The 19,192-nt window shown below is 43.3% G+C and overlaps 2 protein-coding genes across 2 annotated transcripts in view; both read right to left on the bottom strand.

Annotated features, from left to right (window-relative positions):
- Nucleotides 1-1,602: 1,602 nt before the first annotated feature.
- On the bottom strand, nt 1,603-3,636 carry dcstamp (dendrocyte expressed seven transmembrane protein; the record flags this gene model as incomplete). The annotated part of the gene is made up of 3 exons (XM_083632118.1): nt 1,603-1,662; nt 1,858-2,184; nt 2,590-3,636. 3 exons carry the CDS (start codon nt 3,634-3,636, stop codon nt 1,603-1,605), a joined length of 1,434 nt encoding a protein of 477 aa, XP_083488244.1.
- Nucleotides 3,637-8,593: 4,957 nt separating this feature from the next.
- Nucleotides 8,594-19,192, bottom strand: part of rims2a (regulating synaptic membrane exocytosis 2a) — a gene marked incomplete at both ends in the record, with an annotated part of 176,053 nt that continues 165,454 nt past the window's right edge. Inside the window, 5 exons of the mRNA XM_083632129.1 lie at nt 8,594-8,797; nt 8,925-9,064; nt 9,272-9,373; nt 9,587-9,699; nt 10,434-10,572. Of these exons, the coding sequence (XP_083488255.1) occupies nt 8,594-8,797; nt 8,925-9,064; nt 9,272-9,373; nt 9,587-9,699; nt 10,434-10,572 (698 nt within the window). The remainder of the gene's footprint in view (nt 8,798-8,924; nt 9,065-9,271; nt 9,374-9,586; nt 9,700-10,433; nt 10,573-19,192) is intronic.

The raw sequence follows: 19,192 nt of genomic DNA on the forward strand, positions 1-19,192 counted from the left end.
CTTATCTGTATTTGCAATGTTAAGATCACACATTATCATTTTCACTCCGCCTATATGCCCATGTATGGGCGGTATTATTCCTTACTATGGTAAAAAAGGTCCAGCAGTGCTGTCACCAAGCATCATGTGGCAGCTTCCTAATGGGCTGGCATGCCGCTGTGGTTTAGTGCCACAGGGCTGCTTGAGACATAATGTGAGTTATTTATCAGGTTGCCACACGGGGCAGTGCAGTGTGTGACTCACAGGAGGCTCACTCATCCCTGAGTCTTAACACTCTGACTTCCTCTTGTCTCTGATAGTGTAGTAGGGGGATGGTGTGTGTGCGTGTGCGTGTGTGTGTGTGTGTGTGCGTGTGCGTGTGCGTGTGTGAGGGGATCACCGGACTGTTGAGTCAGCGGCCAGGCTGGGTATTTCCTTAAATGGTCATTTGGAATGCGCCGTAAATGATGAGGTGGGGTCAAATCGACTCTAAAGCATGCGTTCAAAATGAGGACGAAGCAAAACCAGCACACTTGGTGGAAAATGGTTGCAGAGGAATTAAAATAAGAGCCACACAGAAGATTATCACACTGACAGGAAATCCATCAAACAATGCCACCTGGCAAAAAAAAAAGCATACTTTAATTTTTTTTTCTTGTTAAATCTTCATTTAATAAAAATTGAAATGGAGCTTCCATGTTTCATCACAATATCTCCTGACTGCCAGACTCTTTGTCAGCATTCAATGAAGGATATGTCAGATCCAACTAGTATCAATCACAGTGCTGGATGAGGATAGTAACACCTGTAAGTGACTCTAATGGAGAGTGACAATGCTTTGCTGCATAGTGGAAGGAGGCGAGTGCTGTTCCCTACACATGGGGACATCTGTCTTGGATTATGTAAGCAAAACTGTCTCTGTACATGGAGGTGCAATGCAGATCTATGCCTCTCTGTAGCCCTGACCCGGCACTTTATAGTACAGCACTTTATGATGATTATGGACAATATAAAGTGGATAAAATTATAGAATGCTCTACTCCCATTTTTCATCATTTTAAACCGTTATATGTAAAGTGGACCAGGCACAATCAGCTTATCTCATAGAAGTCTGGGGTCTACAATTTTTCGTTATTGCCCCTGTTTATTTTCTTATTTGTTATGTTTTTGTTATTCAAATGGTTTCGGGTAGGAATCGTCATAGAAAATTGACCTCTGTCCAAACAAAGAGTTATATAATGCACATGATGTATGTAACGCCTTTGACAATGAAAATTACATTTCATGTTGCCAAGTGCTCATTGAAGCTAAACTGAATTGTGTTACAAGCTGTTGATTTTATGGCTCATAATTGGATCGCTATTATGAATGTGAGACTGTTCCCCATACTGTACAGTAAGTCATTTTCCTATGCCATAGTTAACAGTACTGTGAATGTGGCATTGGCTGTTATGTAATGTGATATTAATTAATGTCATGAATTGACATGGTGTATTACCATGATGCAGTACATACAGTACTAGATGGACAGTAAAACATTTTGTGCAGTATAAAACATGCCGTATAAAAAATAGGCCTATTCATAGTAGAAAAAAAACTCATGCAGCAGAAAAACAAACTTCCTCACACAACACTTTGTGGATCCTCTTTTTGTCTGAACAGCAGTGGGCACCAGAAGTTTGGCTGTGGAGAGCAGACAAGCAAAATCATAGATTCAATATTGATTCATATGGAGTCCAAATGAAATTGCTTACTTTTTTTCCTCTCTCAATCAAATGAATGCAATTGCAATGAAATCTCCCCCCCCCCCCCCCCCCCCCCATCATTCATTCACTAAGGTATGGGGACATGCTACGAATAATACACTGCCATGCAAACCTTGAAAATGAGCGATGTGAGGATGTATTCTCTGGCTTTGGCCTTCTTGCTCTTGGATCTCTTCCTCAGGATTTTGGCATGGAGGTACTGCACCCTCTCCTCTGCAGAGGCAGAGAAGAATCGCTCACAGACCATCAGCCTGAGCTGGGTCAGCTTGGCAGCCATCATGCCCATAATAAGCAGGGAAATCAGGATGGCAGCCAAGGGAGCTACAGAGTTCCAGAGCAGCAGCTTGGGCTTAGGGAGACACTTCTCCTCAAACAGGGTCATGGAGTACGAGAAGTTCTTGTAGTGGTCGTCTCTAAACTGTATCCCCAAAACAGTCTTCTGAAAACATAAATAGATGAGGGTACAGTGAGCATCATCATAATTGGGTGACTATTTGAGAAATGGATGTTCAGATTGAAAGAAAGAAATTGAGTCATTTAGCTGCGATTATACAGCGAAAACAACCTGCCAATGCTGTTAGATAATTTCACTTGTTTCTAATGCAAATCAATTTGTTTAAAGAATTTTGTAGAATTAAGTGTCATTTTCTAGATAGTACTGCAGTAATCTGTCTTATTCTGACTTGTCAACATACTGACATTCAGAACATTTGTGAAACAAGTGAAACTACATTTGAAACAACAACTTGTTTGAACAAAAATAAGATTTGAAGTTTGAATATGACAAAATGACTTGTTTAAGATGGAATTTCTTTGCAGTTTATAAATTCACAAACCTACTTACTTTGATGTTCATGATCAAGGGGACATTGAATGGTTCCAGCTCTGTCAGCTGTCTTGTTACTATATTAACAAAACAGTACAACAAGGCATCCACACTTATAATTAGGACCCAGGCTAGAAAATGTGAGAAAACTGGAACGCCAAATTTGAGCATAGCTCTCCCTTCTCGGGAAGTGGGGCGGGCAGACGGGACGAACACATAGAGCTTCTCTTCTTCTGGTGTGAGTGGGAGGACGTGAGGCCTTCTGGCTGCCTTCTGCTTCTCGTCAAAGCGAACAAACTGGCTGCTTATGAACTTGTTTTTGAACTTCAAGTCACGGCAATATTTCTTTGTGTGTAGTGCTATGAACGTCATGAGCAAGAGGAGGCTGATGGCGGGAAACATTCTGTCACTGACGGACAACAGTGTCTTCACAACGGCCAGTGCATACTTTGCCGTTTCAGTCAGCTTCTGCTCTGCATCACCCAGTTTCTCCCTGAATCCCTCAGAGTCCACTTTGAATGAGACGCTGAGCTTAGGGTCAAACCTCACCAGCCCCAAGTCTGTGACCCCCTTGAGCATATGGCCGACCCACTTCAGCATGTCGACGTAGTTATGCAGAGGTGTGAGAATGAAGTCCCTCTTGGCCTTCAGGTTGCAGATCATACTCGTGAGCAGGCCTGTGAGGTTCTCCAGTGTGTTGCTGATGTTTCGCAGGACCACCAAGCTGGTCCCAGCGGTCAGGAGCAGGTTCCGGCTCTTCTTCATGAAAATGGAGATGAAAAATAGAAGCGCTACGCACCGCACTCGCTTTGAGAAGACGAGCGCGATGGCCAGCAGTGTCCCAAAGCAGCCCGCAATCCCTCGGGCCACTACTGTGCCATAGTCCAGAGTGAAGAGGAGGTAGAGGAGGAGCAGGGAGCTGAGGAGGAGGCTGAAAAGGCTGCAGGTGAGGAGGAGCAGGACGCGTCTCCTCCAGCCGACCCTGTTGCCAGTTGCGTACACGTCCACAGCAAGGGAGCCCACATCCTTCAAGCTCTGTTTCAGCACAAGGCATGAAACTCGCATCACGGCACAAGTCCTGGGTGTTGACAGAGATACTGTGGGAAAACACAATGGAAAGCACAGTCATATTGAGAAGAAAGGAGCATTTTGAAAGAATACATAAGAGCAAAAAATAAATAAAGTTTGACACTATGGTTTCTCTCGAAACCTTACTGCCAAAACTAAAATCACAAACAACGTCTTTGAAGTCGAAATCATAAAAAACAGCTTTCAGGTCATGAAATGACAGAAAGTACAAACCTGATATTGCTTTGTGGAGTGTGACATCTGTTCTGCTGTCTGCAGCCTGCTGTGATCTCTTAAATACCTACTGCTAAAACAAGAACTCTACACGGCCTCGCAGAACCACACTCATTACTCATTCACCAGTCATCTTCTTGAGGGCGATATTTAAACCACAAGCATGAGGAAGCCAACATTCATATGAAGTTTATTGTATTTTGATTGTTAGAGCGGATTCATCTTTGTTGCATAAACAATACTGGAGATGTAGGCTACTGATGTACTTTGTGTATGGAAAAGTTTGACAATACAACTTGTTTTTGCCTTAGGTGTCAAATCTACATACATGATCTTATTCAGGATTGTAAGACTGTGTACTCTACTGCATATTTAGCCTGTACTTTATCATTCAGGTTATGAGACATATTCAAAGTAGAGCAAACTTGACAGAAGCTCTAAAACACCTCTAACAAGAGTGATTCACACTGTTGAGGAAGTTGTATAATAGAACAATAGAAAATACTTATTTTCACAGGCTACAGTATACCGGTATAAATAGCCTGCTCCTCCAAACGGTCAATCATGTGGCTGCAACTCCATATTTACCAGCTGTGACAGCTGGGTTTTTGCTTGTGAGTCTGTGTGTGTGTGTGTGTGTGTGTGTGTGTGTCATGGCAAAATGTGGTCCATCCTCGAAACATGTAACGCTGCATTATCTAATAATAATAACTGCACATTATCTACAATAAAATTTTGAGTGTAGATGTCTGTCCGGCGGGTGGGCGTGTGCCACTTTTTTCATGGGGTTGATGGATTAAACCCAGACAAAATCAAGAGGAGGGGGAAGGGGAGGAGAGGAGTGAAGTCATCAGACAGTTGTGATGGCTAAGTGGGTGGGTGGGCCTCAGTGAAGTCATCAGACGGTTGTGATGGCTAAGTGGGTGGGTGGGCCTCAGTGAAGTCATCAGACACTTGTGATGGCTAAGTGGGTGGGTGGGCCTCAGTGAAGTCATCAGACAGTTGTGATGGCTAAGAAGAACTCTAATAAAATGAGAAAAAGTAATACAATCTCACTTTCAATATGTAAATGCTGCATTATGAAATAATCTGCGCATTATGCAATACATTACCTGAATGCAATATGTAATACATTTTGCCTCAATTTGTAATAAATTATTACAAAATGCGGGTGTTGCACCTATTGTAGCGGGAAGTACCACAGAAGCCGTTTTGAGTACTGTTTTTTTTATAAGTCTGTCTGCCTGTCTTTCTGTGGACAGATTTTGTCAGCCGTGCAAGATGCCCCACCCCCCCCACGATTTTGCGAACGCGATAGCGTCAAAACTGTGGCAGATGTGTATAGTTGACATAAAAATGAAGGTCCCATTCGAAAATGGCCGTGATCCAAGTGTGTGTGTGTGTGTGTGTGTGTGTGTGTGTGTCATATTGTAGTGGGACCTACCACTTACAGGAGTGTAGGTGACATCGAAATGAAGGTTGAGTTTGAAAATGGGTGTGATCCGAGCCCCCCGCTCGGATCACGGGGGAGGGGGGGGGTTACAGAGAATAATCGGATCTCAATGTGGACACTGGAGAGACACATATTAATACCAGGTGTAAATTAAATCAGGTTAATGTGGTCAAGCACTATCCAATTGCAATCTGCTCACAGAAAACGCATGTTAGTGCCAGGTGTAAATGGCCTATATGAGATTTACTGTATTATGAGATATCTCATAAATATGACTTAGCATCTCATAATGACTGTGTCTCACTAATATGATCTCATAATCTCATAATTATGATTTAGCATTTCATAATTATGATGATGATGATTATTTTTAACAGGTGGCAGAAATGGGCTTCCATACCTGTCGACGACAAAGCCTTCATCAGGTTTTAGCCTGACTTGCACTCACAGGTGCATTCAATCATGGCATCATAGGGCCCCAGCCAATCAGGATACACTACATACTGTACAGATGCAATACAATACAACAAGGCATACTGTACATCATGGGATACATCATGGTCACGTCTGTCAGGCTACCTTCCGGGACAAATTTCAGACTTAATCTACAGGTTGGGTTTAGGCAATATAGTGGTTATGGTTAGGGTAAGTCTCCAGGGAATAAATGTCTATGTAACTGAAAAGTGACCATGATCTGATGTGTGTGTCTGTGTTCATCATTACCCAACACACTGCATCAGTGTAATATCCATTTTTTTATTTTTAATTTGAAAAATAACTTACATAAATCTCTGTACTCAACCATACTTTACCAAGACATAGCCTTGGCATTAACACATTGCACCAAAAGAGAAAATTAAAAGGCATTCAAAAGGATAAATAACATATGTCTTTGTCATCATGTGAGGCATTTTCCCTATTCCAAAAGATTATATCAGTCTATTCATGTTAGCTTGTTTATTCAAATTCTGACATCTAAAGGTATGTACAATGAAAATGAAAATATATACTGTAGCTTGTTACAGCAACAAGGTTTTCAATGGACATTAAAACGCATTATCTTAATATGGAAAAGGAATAATGCCTCAATTCAATTTCATTCAGACATACTGCAACTATAAGATTCATATACCTCCCAGACATGAGAAGTATTTATAATTACTAAAAATAGAAAATAAAAAATAAACTGGTCTTGGCTTTTAAATAAAACTAACAAAAATATAGTAAATTAATTTCATTTTCATTAAACAAGAAAAAAAAAAGCATTTTGTGTGGCAATATCCCTTGTTATTTGAACTTGTGATTAGCTCATCTTCACAAACAGTGCCTGTAAAATTGAACATTTCAGAAACACACATCTCTTGCATGTTTGCTGCCTCTTGATTGGGTATAGACCTCTTGCTGTACCAATACAGATTATTTTTGCATGTTAGTCAACAATACTGAAATAAAATACACTTGCAATCACAACTGTTTCGTCAACCTCCATTAAATATAAAATATTTTCCATGTCACTCTTTTTTTCTCAGAAAACTTGAAATAAAATATGATCTTGGGGTGGAATGTTTTGTTAAAACTTCAATAATTGGTCATGAAAGACCAATAACTAATTTGCTGTAGAGTTCAATTTAAGGTGAGGGAGAAAAGTAACGAAGTTGACATGCACTGTACAAGAAACTGCAAAAATTCCAAATATCATCTTTATCAAAACATGCTGAGTTACTGTAAGGTGTGCCCAAGCCATGTTGCAGAAAATCCTTTTCAACATGCTTGTTAAACAAATCAAATCCAAAATAAAATACATACTGAAACAATACAGAACTGTAAAATAACCAACAGTCCTAAAATCTGGACAATATCAGGGGACTGAACAATGGTAGCAATGAATAGTACAATGATAAGTACCCTGGGACAAGGGAGAAAAAGAGAAACGTACAATTTGCACATAATGTTTATCTTTATAAGGCATGTGCCTTTTACAATGAAATAAATAATTTACATTTATTTTCATCATCACTTTTTGTCACATAAACATTTTCTCTGTGAAATAACTCAAAAAATTTCCTTTAAGATTCCCTTATCTGCATGTCTGCAAAACACAGACTAATGAATGGTCTAAAGAATGATAAACAATGTATTTTTTTTTAATCACGCTGTTGCATTCACTCCCCTTGAAAACCATGCACTAGTGAAATTTATCTTTAAAAATAACATAAATTGTTGAAAATGGCTGATCTGTTTTATTTGTTTTTCTTCATCTTTTTTGCAAGTTGCAGCCTCAAGAAAATAATTTTCATTTTTTTAAATTCAGCTAAATTTGTGTCCATGCAAATAAACTAAAAACAAAAAAATATATTGATTTTCTTTCCTCATTTAAATTTCATACAATATATCAACAGAGAAAGAATGATGGTAGATAGTACAAGTACATCTTCGTGTGGGGTTTTGATCGTTACTGTTTATTCTGGAGTGTTGATGGTAGTCACTTCAGTATTACCTTGGATTAAGTGTTGAGTCTTTCTGGTTGTTTGATTCAGTACATAAACCTACAGTTATGTGGGACATTTCTCTGCTGTTTTGAGTCTTTCTGGTTGTTTGATTCAGTACATAAACCTACAGTTATGTGGGACATTTCTCTGCTGTTTTGAGTCTTTCTGGTTGTTTGATTCAGTACATAAACCTACAGTTATGTGGGACATTTCTCTGCTGTTTTGGGGGAGTGTGGATACAAGCTGGGACACACCTCACCCAAAGCGATGGTCTCCAAAACTCCATCTACACAGCTAGGTCTGTTGGCGTGGCGTGACCAAGCTTCTGGGCAGGAACACTGTCAACCCCCTTCAGATACAAGTACATTGACATCAAAGAAAAAAACTAAAACAAATAAAAAATAAACAAAAAAAATAAAAGCAAAACATCTATTTTTCATTCGAAAAGGGCTTCTGTAGAACTCGTTTAGCGGTTCCCAGTAGTGACCCCCATGGCTTCGAATTGGATGAAAACCTGGACGGATTCCTCGTGCTAAGGAGTTCATTCCAGCTTCCTCCAACAACAACAATAACACCCGGCATTCCAGGCCGCCAGGCGCTCGCCACACGCTTCTTCACGTGCACAATGTGTGCGACGCTTTTGCTCAAAACACAGGATCACATTCGCACCCCTAGAAACAGGCTCAGAAGACACAACATCAAGCATGCAGTGTAACTCGGGGGCGTGACCTGTATCGCAACACCGGCTGCTACAACAACGCTATCTGTCCACACGCTGCTATGATCGAGAGAAACTGTCCAGTGAAGATTGGGAAGCTCTTCTTGTCATCGTGGCCAGAGTAGGGTCCACCAATGAGGAAGGAGGAAAAAGCTTGAACCAGCCAATCACCATGTTGGACAGGTCCAGCTCATCTAAAAGTATCTGAACTGCTCCCATGAATGATTTATGGTCCATACGTCCATAATCCCCCCATACGATGATCTGTGGGGGAAACAACAACCGTTCAATCAAAACGATGATAAGCCTGAATAAAAGTTCCTTGTAATAAGAGTGGTATTGAGTTTCTGCAGCTACTTTAATATTTGTGAGGCTTGGGATAAGTTTTTACCTGTAAAACCTTCCCTCCCGGACTGTCCTCAAACGGCAGTTGCTGCTGGTAAAGAGGGTCCAAGGTTTTTCTTGCTACTTTTGTTTTCTTTTTGGCTATGCAGGCTCCATTTTCCAAAAGGTAGACCTTTACATACGGTGCTGTGAGTAGAGGAGATGAGAAAGAAAATGTTAGGATTTGCATGATCTCTTATTCTGCTTTTTTAATAGTGCCTTAACATCCCCACTAGCGGAGAGACAAACATCTGTTTACCAAATAAATACAATATTAATCAAACATCAACAAAGGAGCGGTTTACGACAGAAGTGTGCGATGATCTGTAATGTCAGTTTGAGAGCTGAAGTTACCTGGCAGTGCCTTGGAACCTGGTTTTCCCACAAGGCCACGGGCTCTGATGACCTCCACCTCCAGCGCTCCTTTCTTATCCACCATGCCGATCTGGATGTCGCCTGAACAACACACAAAAGACAGCAAACTATCAGCACACGCCTACAAATTCAAAACCAGGAACTTAGACATGCTTTAAACGCATGTATTGGGTTTGATGTTTTTGGTAGAAATAGCACAGGCTTGCGTGAAAAGAGCGATTCAAAGTCTTCCATTGATGCTGAATAATGGTGGCTAACACGGGACCTAATTAGTGGTAGCAGTCTTGTTCTCACCCATAGATGGAGTAGCCAACGTCTGTCGTCCAACCAGCTGGGCGGGGCCAAGTCCATCCAGGAAGTCACTGAACTGGGTGTCTGAGGACAGCCTCACGCCGGGGAAGATGAGACTGGAAGAACAACAGAGAAAGACACACTGGTTACCATGGACACAAAGGTAAGGTAAAGTTCTGGCTGAGCAAAGGGCATGAGGATCATGAAGAAAGACTGAAGCCTACAGTATAGTGCGTAATTAAATATAGCTTTGAAATGTTTGAGCAGGTATTTTACAAATCACCGTCCGCCAGAAAAGTCGGAGCTGCTGAACTGATCCCCCCAAGAAACATCCAGTAATTCGAAGTGTGAGCCCTATTTTCATCTGGGCTCAAACTCAGAAACCTTGAGAGGAGGCTTGATGATCGCAGTGTGTGACTTCTTGTTTGCTTACTTTCCCTCGGAGCTGGAGCTGTTCATGCTGCCCTCTGTGGACTGTGTGTGTGGGGGGGGTGTGTGTGTGTGTGTGTGGGTGTGTGCGTGCGTGCGTGCATGCGTGCGTGTGTGTGTGTGTGTGTGTGTGTGTGTGTATGTGTGTGGGGGGGATGCGTGTGTGCGTGTGTGTGTGTGTGCGTGTGTGTGTGTGTGCGTGTGCGTGTGTGTGTGGGGTGTGTGTGTGTGTGCGTGTGGGTGCGTGCGTGCGTGCGTGCGTGCGTGCATGCGTGCGTGTGTGTGTGTGTGTATGTGTATGTGTGTGGGGGGGATGCGTGTGTGTGTGTGTGTGCATGTGTGTGTGTGTGTGTGTGTGTGTGTGTGTGTGTGTGTGTGTGTGTGTGTGAAAGAGAGAGAGAGGGAGTTCTTGTTTGCTTACTTTCCCTCGGAGCTGTAGCTGTTCATGCTGCCGTCTGTGGACTCCCGGCTGGCTTGTCGGGTCATCCTGCTCCTCATCTCCACTGCCAGGCCCGTCTCTGTGCTCCTCTGGATAGTGCTGCGCAACTTCTTACCTCCCGCTTCTGCAGCAACAATGACACAAAGAGACAGAGAAGGAGGGAGAGAGAGAGAGAGAGAGAGAGAGAGAATAGAGGCTGTCAATTGATGACGTTGAATCATGTTCTGACTCATAACGCGGATTGTGTTCACATGGATTTCTATAGATATAGACATACTCGTGTTTCCGTTGATTCATAGAAAGGCCAAAGCAATGCATAGTGTATTGTGTGAAATCAAAGTCATCCTGACACCAGGAGTAGAATGGACTCTGGGAGCGATCACGCTATGACACTTTCACCAGGGCCATGAATCCATGAATCAAACAAGGTCACTCCTTTGTGATCATTTCCCCAGGTGTGTGGAACAGATCAACATGTCCAGCCCTCCTCTGGCCTGTGGCAGTCTTTTGGGAGTCCATGCTCCACCTACAAACCCCGTCCAGTGTCTGCCCCCTCTACCTAACCTAACCCATCAGCTGATCCAAGATGACAGCTGCCTCCCCCCATTAGCCCTGTTGCTGCTCATCTCTAGCAAGCCTCTCTGACAGCCTCTCTGTGTGGGGCCACGTGGCAGTGCCTCACACACGTATCTGCACAAATGTATGGATGCTCCCACGCCAGACACACTCCTGCACAGCATTCCCACACGCACGCCACTGTTTTATGTTTATGATGTTTTAGGAGGAAGGTTAGCAATTTCTTCTTAGCTCGGAGCACCAACAGTGCTTAAAGACACCAAGACTTAAAATAATGTAAAACATACAAGAGTTTGGATGATTCAAAATCAATGAAGACGGTGTAGGATATGTGAAGTTGTTGGCATTAAAACCTATAGGCAGAGGTTTTAACACAGGGTTCAAGGTGTGTTTGTATTACATCCTGGAGTTTATATTGTAGAGGCGGCCATTCGCCTCTCCTGTAGGTGCGCATGTTGGCACATGAGAGCCATGTGTACATGAGCTCCTGCTACTCGGTGTTACCACAAGAGAAGCTTCAATCCTTTTTTAAATCGGTCAAAATGTCAACATGAAATCAGGTGCAGTATATGGCTATAGTGCAATGCATAACATGTTAATCATCCAAGCAATACTAAATGTTATTGCACCTTAAATTATATAATGCAATTTATTTTCTCTTATCTGCCATTCAAAAAAATGATACTATTACAAGTCAAATGAGTGCATCATATCATTTCCCAAAGGTTAGATCTACTATTTGTTGCATGGAATGAAACCCAATAAGGGATTAAATGATCCTCAGTTTGCTATTTTCAACCCTAGGGCGCACAGCGCTAAAAAATAATATGCCTATGAATAAATCTCATGTCATTTCCACCATATCATTTCCTAGACATTGTTTGTGTGTCCTGACTACAGCATTCCCAATCCTGACTACAGCATTCCCAATCCTGACTACAGCATTCCCAATCCGGCATCGTCATTATGCCTCTATTGTCACACCAGCTGTTTTTCCTCCATCCCTTCTCCTTCCCCATCCTCCTCAGAGAGGCGACACGCTGCTCTCTGAACTAAGGAGAAGAAGCAGAGGAGCCTGTGTCTCTAGAGAGAGAAACAGAGCTGACACTTTTGTGCCTGGCAATCAGTCATTCAGCTGTCCCCCCGCCTCCTCTTCCTACTCGTCACCAGTGGCGTGCCGTCCATTAGGCGAACTAGGCAAATGCTAAGGGCGCTTGAGCCGTTAGGGGCGCCAGAGAGGGTAAAAAAAAAAAAAAAAAATTTTTTTTTTTTTTTACAAATACTTTTTCATGATAATAGGCCTACTATTATTTTACAAAAGTAGACAAAAAATAAGCAGAACAATGTCTTAAGTCTTTAAATAATAGTGAAATCATTTTTCTAATTCTGGCTGCCTGGGCTGCAGCACTTTCACCATGGTCCCTAATCCATACCACCCCACCCCCTGCGCAGCCGCGCCCCCTTCTACCTGCTCTGAGCTTTTTCCCAGAGTGGGGGAAGGGAGCTGGAAGGTGGGTGCTGAGGGTGCTGCAGCACCCCCTGGTGGCAAGAAATGGGATTTTCGAAATTGTTGGATTTGGCTGTCTTGTGTTTATACCACCAACAAGATGCATTAAAAAACAGTTTGTGCTTCCCAGCTCTAATCTTATTTCATACGCTCTCTCTTCAAAAGTGTTTGATTTTCATCATAATCTGGTTTTCCATAATAATAATAATAAGTTCAGTGTTTATGCCTGTGTTGCTGTCTGTTGTAGTGTAAAACGACTAAAGGGAGAGCAGGTGCTGAAAGTGAGTGAGAAAAGGAGAAGATACTGAATAATGACATCACAACAGTATAATCCTAATGTTAATTTAAAATTAAATATTCTTCTAAATATGGATGAAAGTCCAAAAAACGTAAAATTTTCTTCGGCGCTGCCCTCGCGGGCAGCACCAAGAGTCCCTTCCTTACAGCACCCCCTACCTAAAAGTACTTCCAGCGCCACTGGGGAAGGGCCATTCTGAGCCTGCACTGCAGTGGTGGAATTAACTGCGATATAATTTTTATTATTATTATTTTATTATTTTCTTTGGGGGAGGGGGGGCACCAGCAAAAATCTTGCCTAGGGCACCAACTTGGTCAGGCACGCCACTGCTCGTCACACTTCACAACAGGAGCCCGAGTGGCAGAGGTCGACTGTGACGTCTGTAGCAACCTGCAACTGACAGACCGGCTCTGCCAATCAGTGGCCACTGGCCAGTCTAAATGTTATTAATGAACATCAAGAAACAAGCAACTACTTGTTGTGCTGCGTTCCACACAATAACTACTGTAGGTGTGCTCTGCAAATTGTAGTAGGTTGACACATAAAGACGCCATATAGATCCAGATAGAAACCACTTCTACCCTATCAATGCAATTATCAATCTGACTGCATGATCTATGTACAAAACGGGACCCAAGACTGTCGGTGCAATGATGATTCTAAATGTATGACCAATCGTTATCTTCTTTTTAATGACATCCCTGAAATCCTTCCCCTCCCCACACACACACACACACACACACACACACACACACACACACACACACACACACACACACACACACACACACACACACACACACACACACACACACACACACACACACACACACACACACACACACACACACACACACACACCCCACACATTTACAAGGACACACAATTGTTTCAATAGCTGGACAGAGCAGGATAGGAAATTCACTTTTTTAAACAAGGGCTATTTTTGCCCCTGTGATATATATTTCGGCGGCATTTTAGATAATTTCCAGGGCAATTTGATCAAATGTTGGGAAATACTTTAGTTGCACCTATCTAGCATGACAGACCAATCAATGACTCTTATCCAAGCATATGTTATTTCTAAAAGTTCATAAACAATCACAGTTAAAGATCCCCATTTCCTATCTCAACAACACTGTTGATTGTCTGGCATGTTATTAATGTACTTGGCAAAAACATGAGTGAACTAGCTGGCCAGCTAGCTTGTGCTGCCTGTTACTGAGGTCAATAACGCTAGTAGGAGGAGGGGCGGGGGTTGTACAGATGCCTAGTTGGCTCTTTTCGAGCTTTGCAAATACAGAATAATGTTAAAATACAGAAGGTATTAAAATCTTTAATTTATGGGAGCATTTAAAAGCCTCGGTCACCCAAGTTCCAAGGGCAATTCTAGATTTCGTTTAGGGGCATTTTGCCCCCCGAGCCCCCACTAATTCACTACCCTGGGACAGAGGATATGGGGGCCAATTACTTTTGCCATGTAACTGGCAGGAATACTAATATTGCACTAGCATGAATTGTTTAGACGCATCAAGTGGAGCTAGCCTGAAGGAGGGAATTTGGAGTTTGAAGCAGCAGTAGCATAGACGTTAGAGATGTTGGCTCATCACCAGATGGTCACCCGTTCAAATCCTGCGCTGGCTGGACAGCGAAAGGCAATGACAGACTCCAGTGGAGTTGCTCAGTGGCCAACAGTAGAAGACTGTGTATAACTGAGTATGAAGTAAGATGTTGCTGAAAAAGAGCCTTTGTGCTCAGGAAAATATCCCTGGATAAAAGAATAGAGGAATAAAAGTGTGTGCCTGCCTGCTGTATCTCTGATCCAAGACCTATTGTCTTTCTCTGCAAAAAATAAAATAAAATAAAAAATAAATCCCATTGCTGCTATATTGTCGGAATTGACAAGAGCATCTTGGGAGTCACACAGTAAATATAAACACACGTTCAACATCTGCCACTGTGAAGGAAATGTGAAGAGACAGTCATAGAGCACTGTTGATTTCCTGCTAAATCGGCACTACCACCCACAAGGAACCAAACAAATGATTCATGACACATCCAAATGAAGACCTGCGTGGTTGCCAGTCCACATTTAAAAATCATCAATGGGAAAAAGACATATTTTAATGTCATAAATAGCTGCATTACACATCAACAAACAGACCGTATCTCATCATAACCACCAATGTCAACATCACCACCAGTGGCCTGCAATAACTGCTAAAGCGGTCCACATCCACAACAAGCTGAAGACAGGAAGACAAATTGGCCGCGCTTGAGATGATGACAACATGTTGACAAAGGTATTACCTTCCAGTAGATCACATTAGCTAAGTACACAATGCTCAAGCATTCTCCCCCCTCATGTTAATCTAACTGCCCCATCCTCCTGACCACTGCGTCTCTCCTGCTGCCCCCCTGCCCTCCCCTCCCCTCCCCTCCCCTCCCCCCCTGCAGTCAGACAGTTCCCCGGCCGGTTGTCATCTTACCTCCGTCCTCTTCGTCGAAGGAGTTCATGCAGGGGAAATAGACAGCCAGTGCCTCAAATGATGCCGACAGGCTCATCTTACTCTGGGAGCGCTGGATACGCATCCCAGCAGCTGGAGCAGCGGCATCATGTCCCTGCCTGCCCATTGTCACCGGTTGTCGCCAACTCTTTCAACGCAGTGAATCGAATGCACCAGATGTTGGGTTTTGCTTTCTCTGGCTGGTCTCAGGTCAAGTCTAACCTAATCAGCTGGATAAACACCTTAGACTACTCTGCTGTTCTGCACAGTAGGAGATGAGGTCTGAGCTGCGATGTGTCGTCTTCCACTCTGCTCCTGAATGCGCTGCGGACTGCGTCTTTTAGGCAAAGGTTGTTTCAGTAGCGGAGTCTTAGTGCTGTCTGTGTCTGACGTTTCTGCTGCTCCTCTTTTCTACTGAGGGGGGAGGGGAGCGAGCGAGCGAGCCGCATCCCTCTCGGCCAATCGGAGGGCCGGGCTGCTCAGGCGCACGCACCTCAGCTGACTCTCCGGGTGAACGAGCTCTACCCAGAGATACATCTGAGCAATCCCCCCCACCCTCCCATTCTCATTTCTTCCACCTCTTTCTCTCTATCATGGTCTTCCATTCTCTTGTATCACCCTGTTTGCTTGCTCTCTTGCTGTCTTTCCTGCTCTTTGTCACTGTCTCTCTACCCCCCCCCCCCCCCCCCATCTTATCACCACACCGGCCACAGGCAGATCCAGAGAGGCCAGTGAAAACAAGCTGTCATTAGGCCTGCCAACAGCCACGCTCCTCTGCTGTTGTTCCACATGGCGGTCACTCGGGGTTCACGTGCAGAACCCACCGACTCAATCCCTCATCCTGCCACAACTTTAATTTCACAGCTGTGTTGTGTTTGGAGAAATTCAATTCACGTTCGCCGGGTGTTTTCATAGTTATTGAGGATGGGACGTCAAGGCCAACGGTTACACGTGCTCAACCCGATGACTCTAGCCGCCATCCTACACAGCTTCAGTGTCACAGCAATGTCAAGAGAAATCCAATTGACCTTGTTCAACTGTGAACCGTCAAACAATCAGAAGAAAAGCTCTTTGTTTGAATGAGTTTCAAACATAAATGTCTAAACATAAACCTCTGGCCACTCTATTGCTGCCTTTTGAGAAGCCTGAAGCTGGCCTATTCCAAACAGTCCAGAGCCACACCAGAGGAGCTAGCTAGAGAAAAGTCTCTCCTGAACTCACAGGTGGTCCCTGAAATACTGATAAATGCTCTGTTGCTGTCACGATGTGTAAGGGACAACACTTTGAGCACATTCATGACATTACACTAAACTCCAGCCCTTCTGGTATGTGTCAATCTCAGAGATGGGTAAATTGTGTTGCTTTGACACATACTGTCTGAACCAACTGCAGTGCTTCAACTCAGAAAACTCTATCTGGCAGAATAGGCACAAGACAGGCCAATTACAGTATGTTCATAAATATAGCAGCCTCCCTAGTGTTCTCGCTGTGGCTAGAACTCCTCTCTAAGAGACACGGCAACCTACTTCCGTGAAGGAGCCACTTAATGCATTGTGTCCATTTGCAGGTTACATTGGCTTTCATCTAGGTCAGCACAGTCAAAAACAACACTTCAAATTTGCAACGAGGGGGAAATTGAAAAAAGGCACAAAGCTACCACAATACAACTGGGTCATTGTTAATGGGTTCTACAGCAGTGTTTCCTTAGGAAAAGATTAGGACCGGGGTTAGGCCTCTCAGGCCCAACAACGAAACTCATCAAGGAGATCTGTATGTTTTTAAAGGAACGAGGCAAGAAATAGCTCTCTTCCAGGAAGACATGTGGCTTTGACAGTATTGTGCCAGCTCTGTAGCTTTTGCATACGCAAAAACTGCTGCAGAATGTCATAGACACTGCATGGAATCATAGTTAATTGCTTGCTACTTTTACTAGTCATTGCTTTTTTAGCCACATTCCTAATGGAAAGGCAGGATCTGACTTTAATTTTAACCCATTGATACCTGATGCAGCATTTGTGTGTGTATCTCTTTAAGACCGCGAACCACATTGACGCGGTTCACGGTCTTAAAGGGATACACACACAAATGTGGGATATACACACCAATGCTGCATCAGGTATCAATGGGTTAATACAACGCATTGTTTGGTCTTTTGAGCTCTTTCACTTTGTGACATTGTAAACTCATTGTTCATGCCGTTTGATCATATCAAATCTCTCTCATTATCTTTATCATCACATCATCATGTTCATTGACAAGTCACTGTGCTCCTCCTAAGGTCTGCCCACTACCTTACACTCAAAGATCACACATATTTTCTTAGCATGAAATCATGTTGGTAGTTGACTGGCCTATGACAGAGAATTTAAAAAAATCATAGTGGCCAGTGAAATTAATTTGCAGTGGAAAAGACATCATGGCTTTTGTTCATTTAGTGCACGGAAGACACAAAGGACAATCTTTTTGTCATCGCAAAAAGGTTGCTAGGACAAAATAATAATCAGAAAAAACGCCAGAAAGAATAGTGTGACAAGTCATCAAGCCCTTCCCGAAGTCCTAGTACAGGACATGCGTCATAGACACGTGGCAACAGTAGCTGGCATTCACGTTTGGCACGTGTTGCTCTCGCTCAACTTTTGCACCTTTCGTGCAGTTTATTTCTACCCAACTACCACTACAGAGCCAGAGAGAGGCACGCACGCACGTGAACACACACACACACACACACACGCGTGCACACACACACACACACACACACACACACGCACGCACGCACGCACATACGAACACACACACACACACACACACACACACACACACACACACACAGAAGTCATCAACTTCACCATAGCTGAATAGCTGACACACCGCACCTGAAGAACAATATACACTAAGGTTAATTACAGTTCCTGCAAATCTTTTCAATAAAGCACGTGTACTGTAGGCGTCTGAAAATAGATCAGTTCACATCTCACGTGACAAACTAGACAAGAGCTCTAATGTGGCGTTCTCTGTACTCATTTCGTGGACAATACTGAACCTTATGCCTGTTCATTAAAAGTCAGTTCAAACAAGTTCTGAGGCTGAGGAAAGAAGAACCTATATGTTTTCGAGTGTATAATATCTCTGTACTGACGTGCTGCCAGGTTATATGTGATTGTCAGTGTAATCCTACAACATTGTCTGGCTGTTTCAGACAATTATTGTTTCTAAATTGTATGTAACACTTCTGTAAAAAACAAGACTAGGCAAGTCTAGTTAAGCCAGGCCCGGACTGCTGCCGCTGCTGCTCAAACCTCACGCATGCGTGTTTCAACAATGGGGAGCCAGTCAGTCAGTCCATGAGTCAGTCAGTCAGTAAGCCTTTGTTCACACCTGGCGGTTAACCTAAGCAGAACTGAAGTTGAGCTCACGCTGAAGTTGAGCTGACGCTTAACCGGTCACACCAGAAGCATTCTCTTTTCCTCAGTGCCTCGAACCCGCCCACAACTTCCATTTACTTCATGCTTCACGCTTGGAAAATAGGACTGAATCCTGAACAATCGTTTGAGCGCAGCTTGAGCGCAGCTTGAGCATGCCTTGAGCAAGGCACGCGTGCGGCTGGTGTGAACAGCTTCACCTGTTAACAAGGACGCCGAAATGAAACTTGTGGGTTCAGCGTAGGTTGAGTGTACGTTGAGCTTAGGTTGCTTCGGCGTATGGTGTGAACGTCCCGTAAGGCCCTGAGACGTTTCTTGGCCGGCCCATTCCAGGTCTGGCAAAAACAGACCACATTGTGTACAGCGATGGATTTAAAGATGGGTTCGAGGACATATAGGAGTTGTTGGTCTCCAGCATAATGACAATTAGATTT

The sequence above is a fragment of the Poromitra crassiceps genome (assembly GCF_964638095.1).
Source record: "Poromitra crassiceps genome assembly, chromosome: 1".
NCBI classification, from domain to species: domain Eukaryota; kingdom Metazoa; phylum Chordata; class Actinopteri; order Beryciformes; family Melamphaidae; genus Poromitra; species Poromitra crassiceps.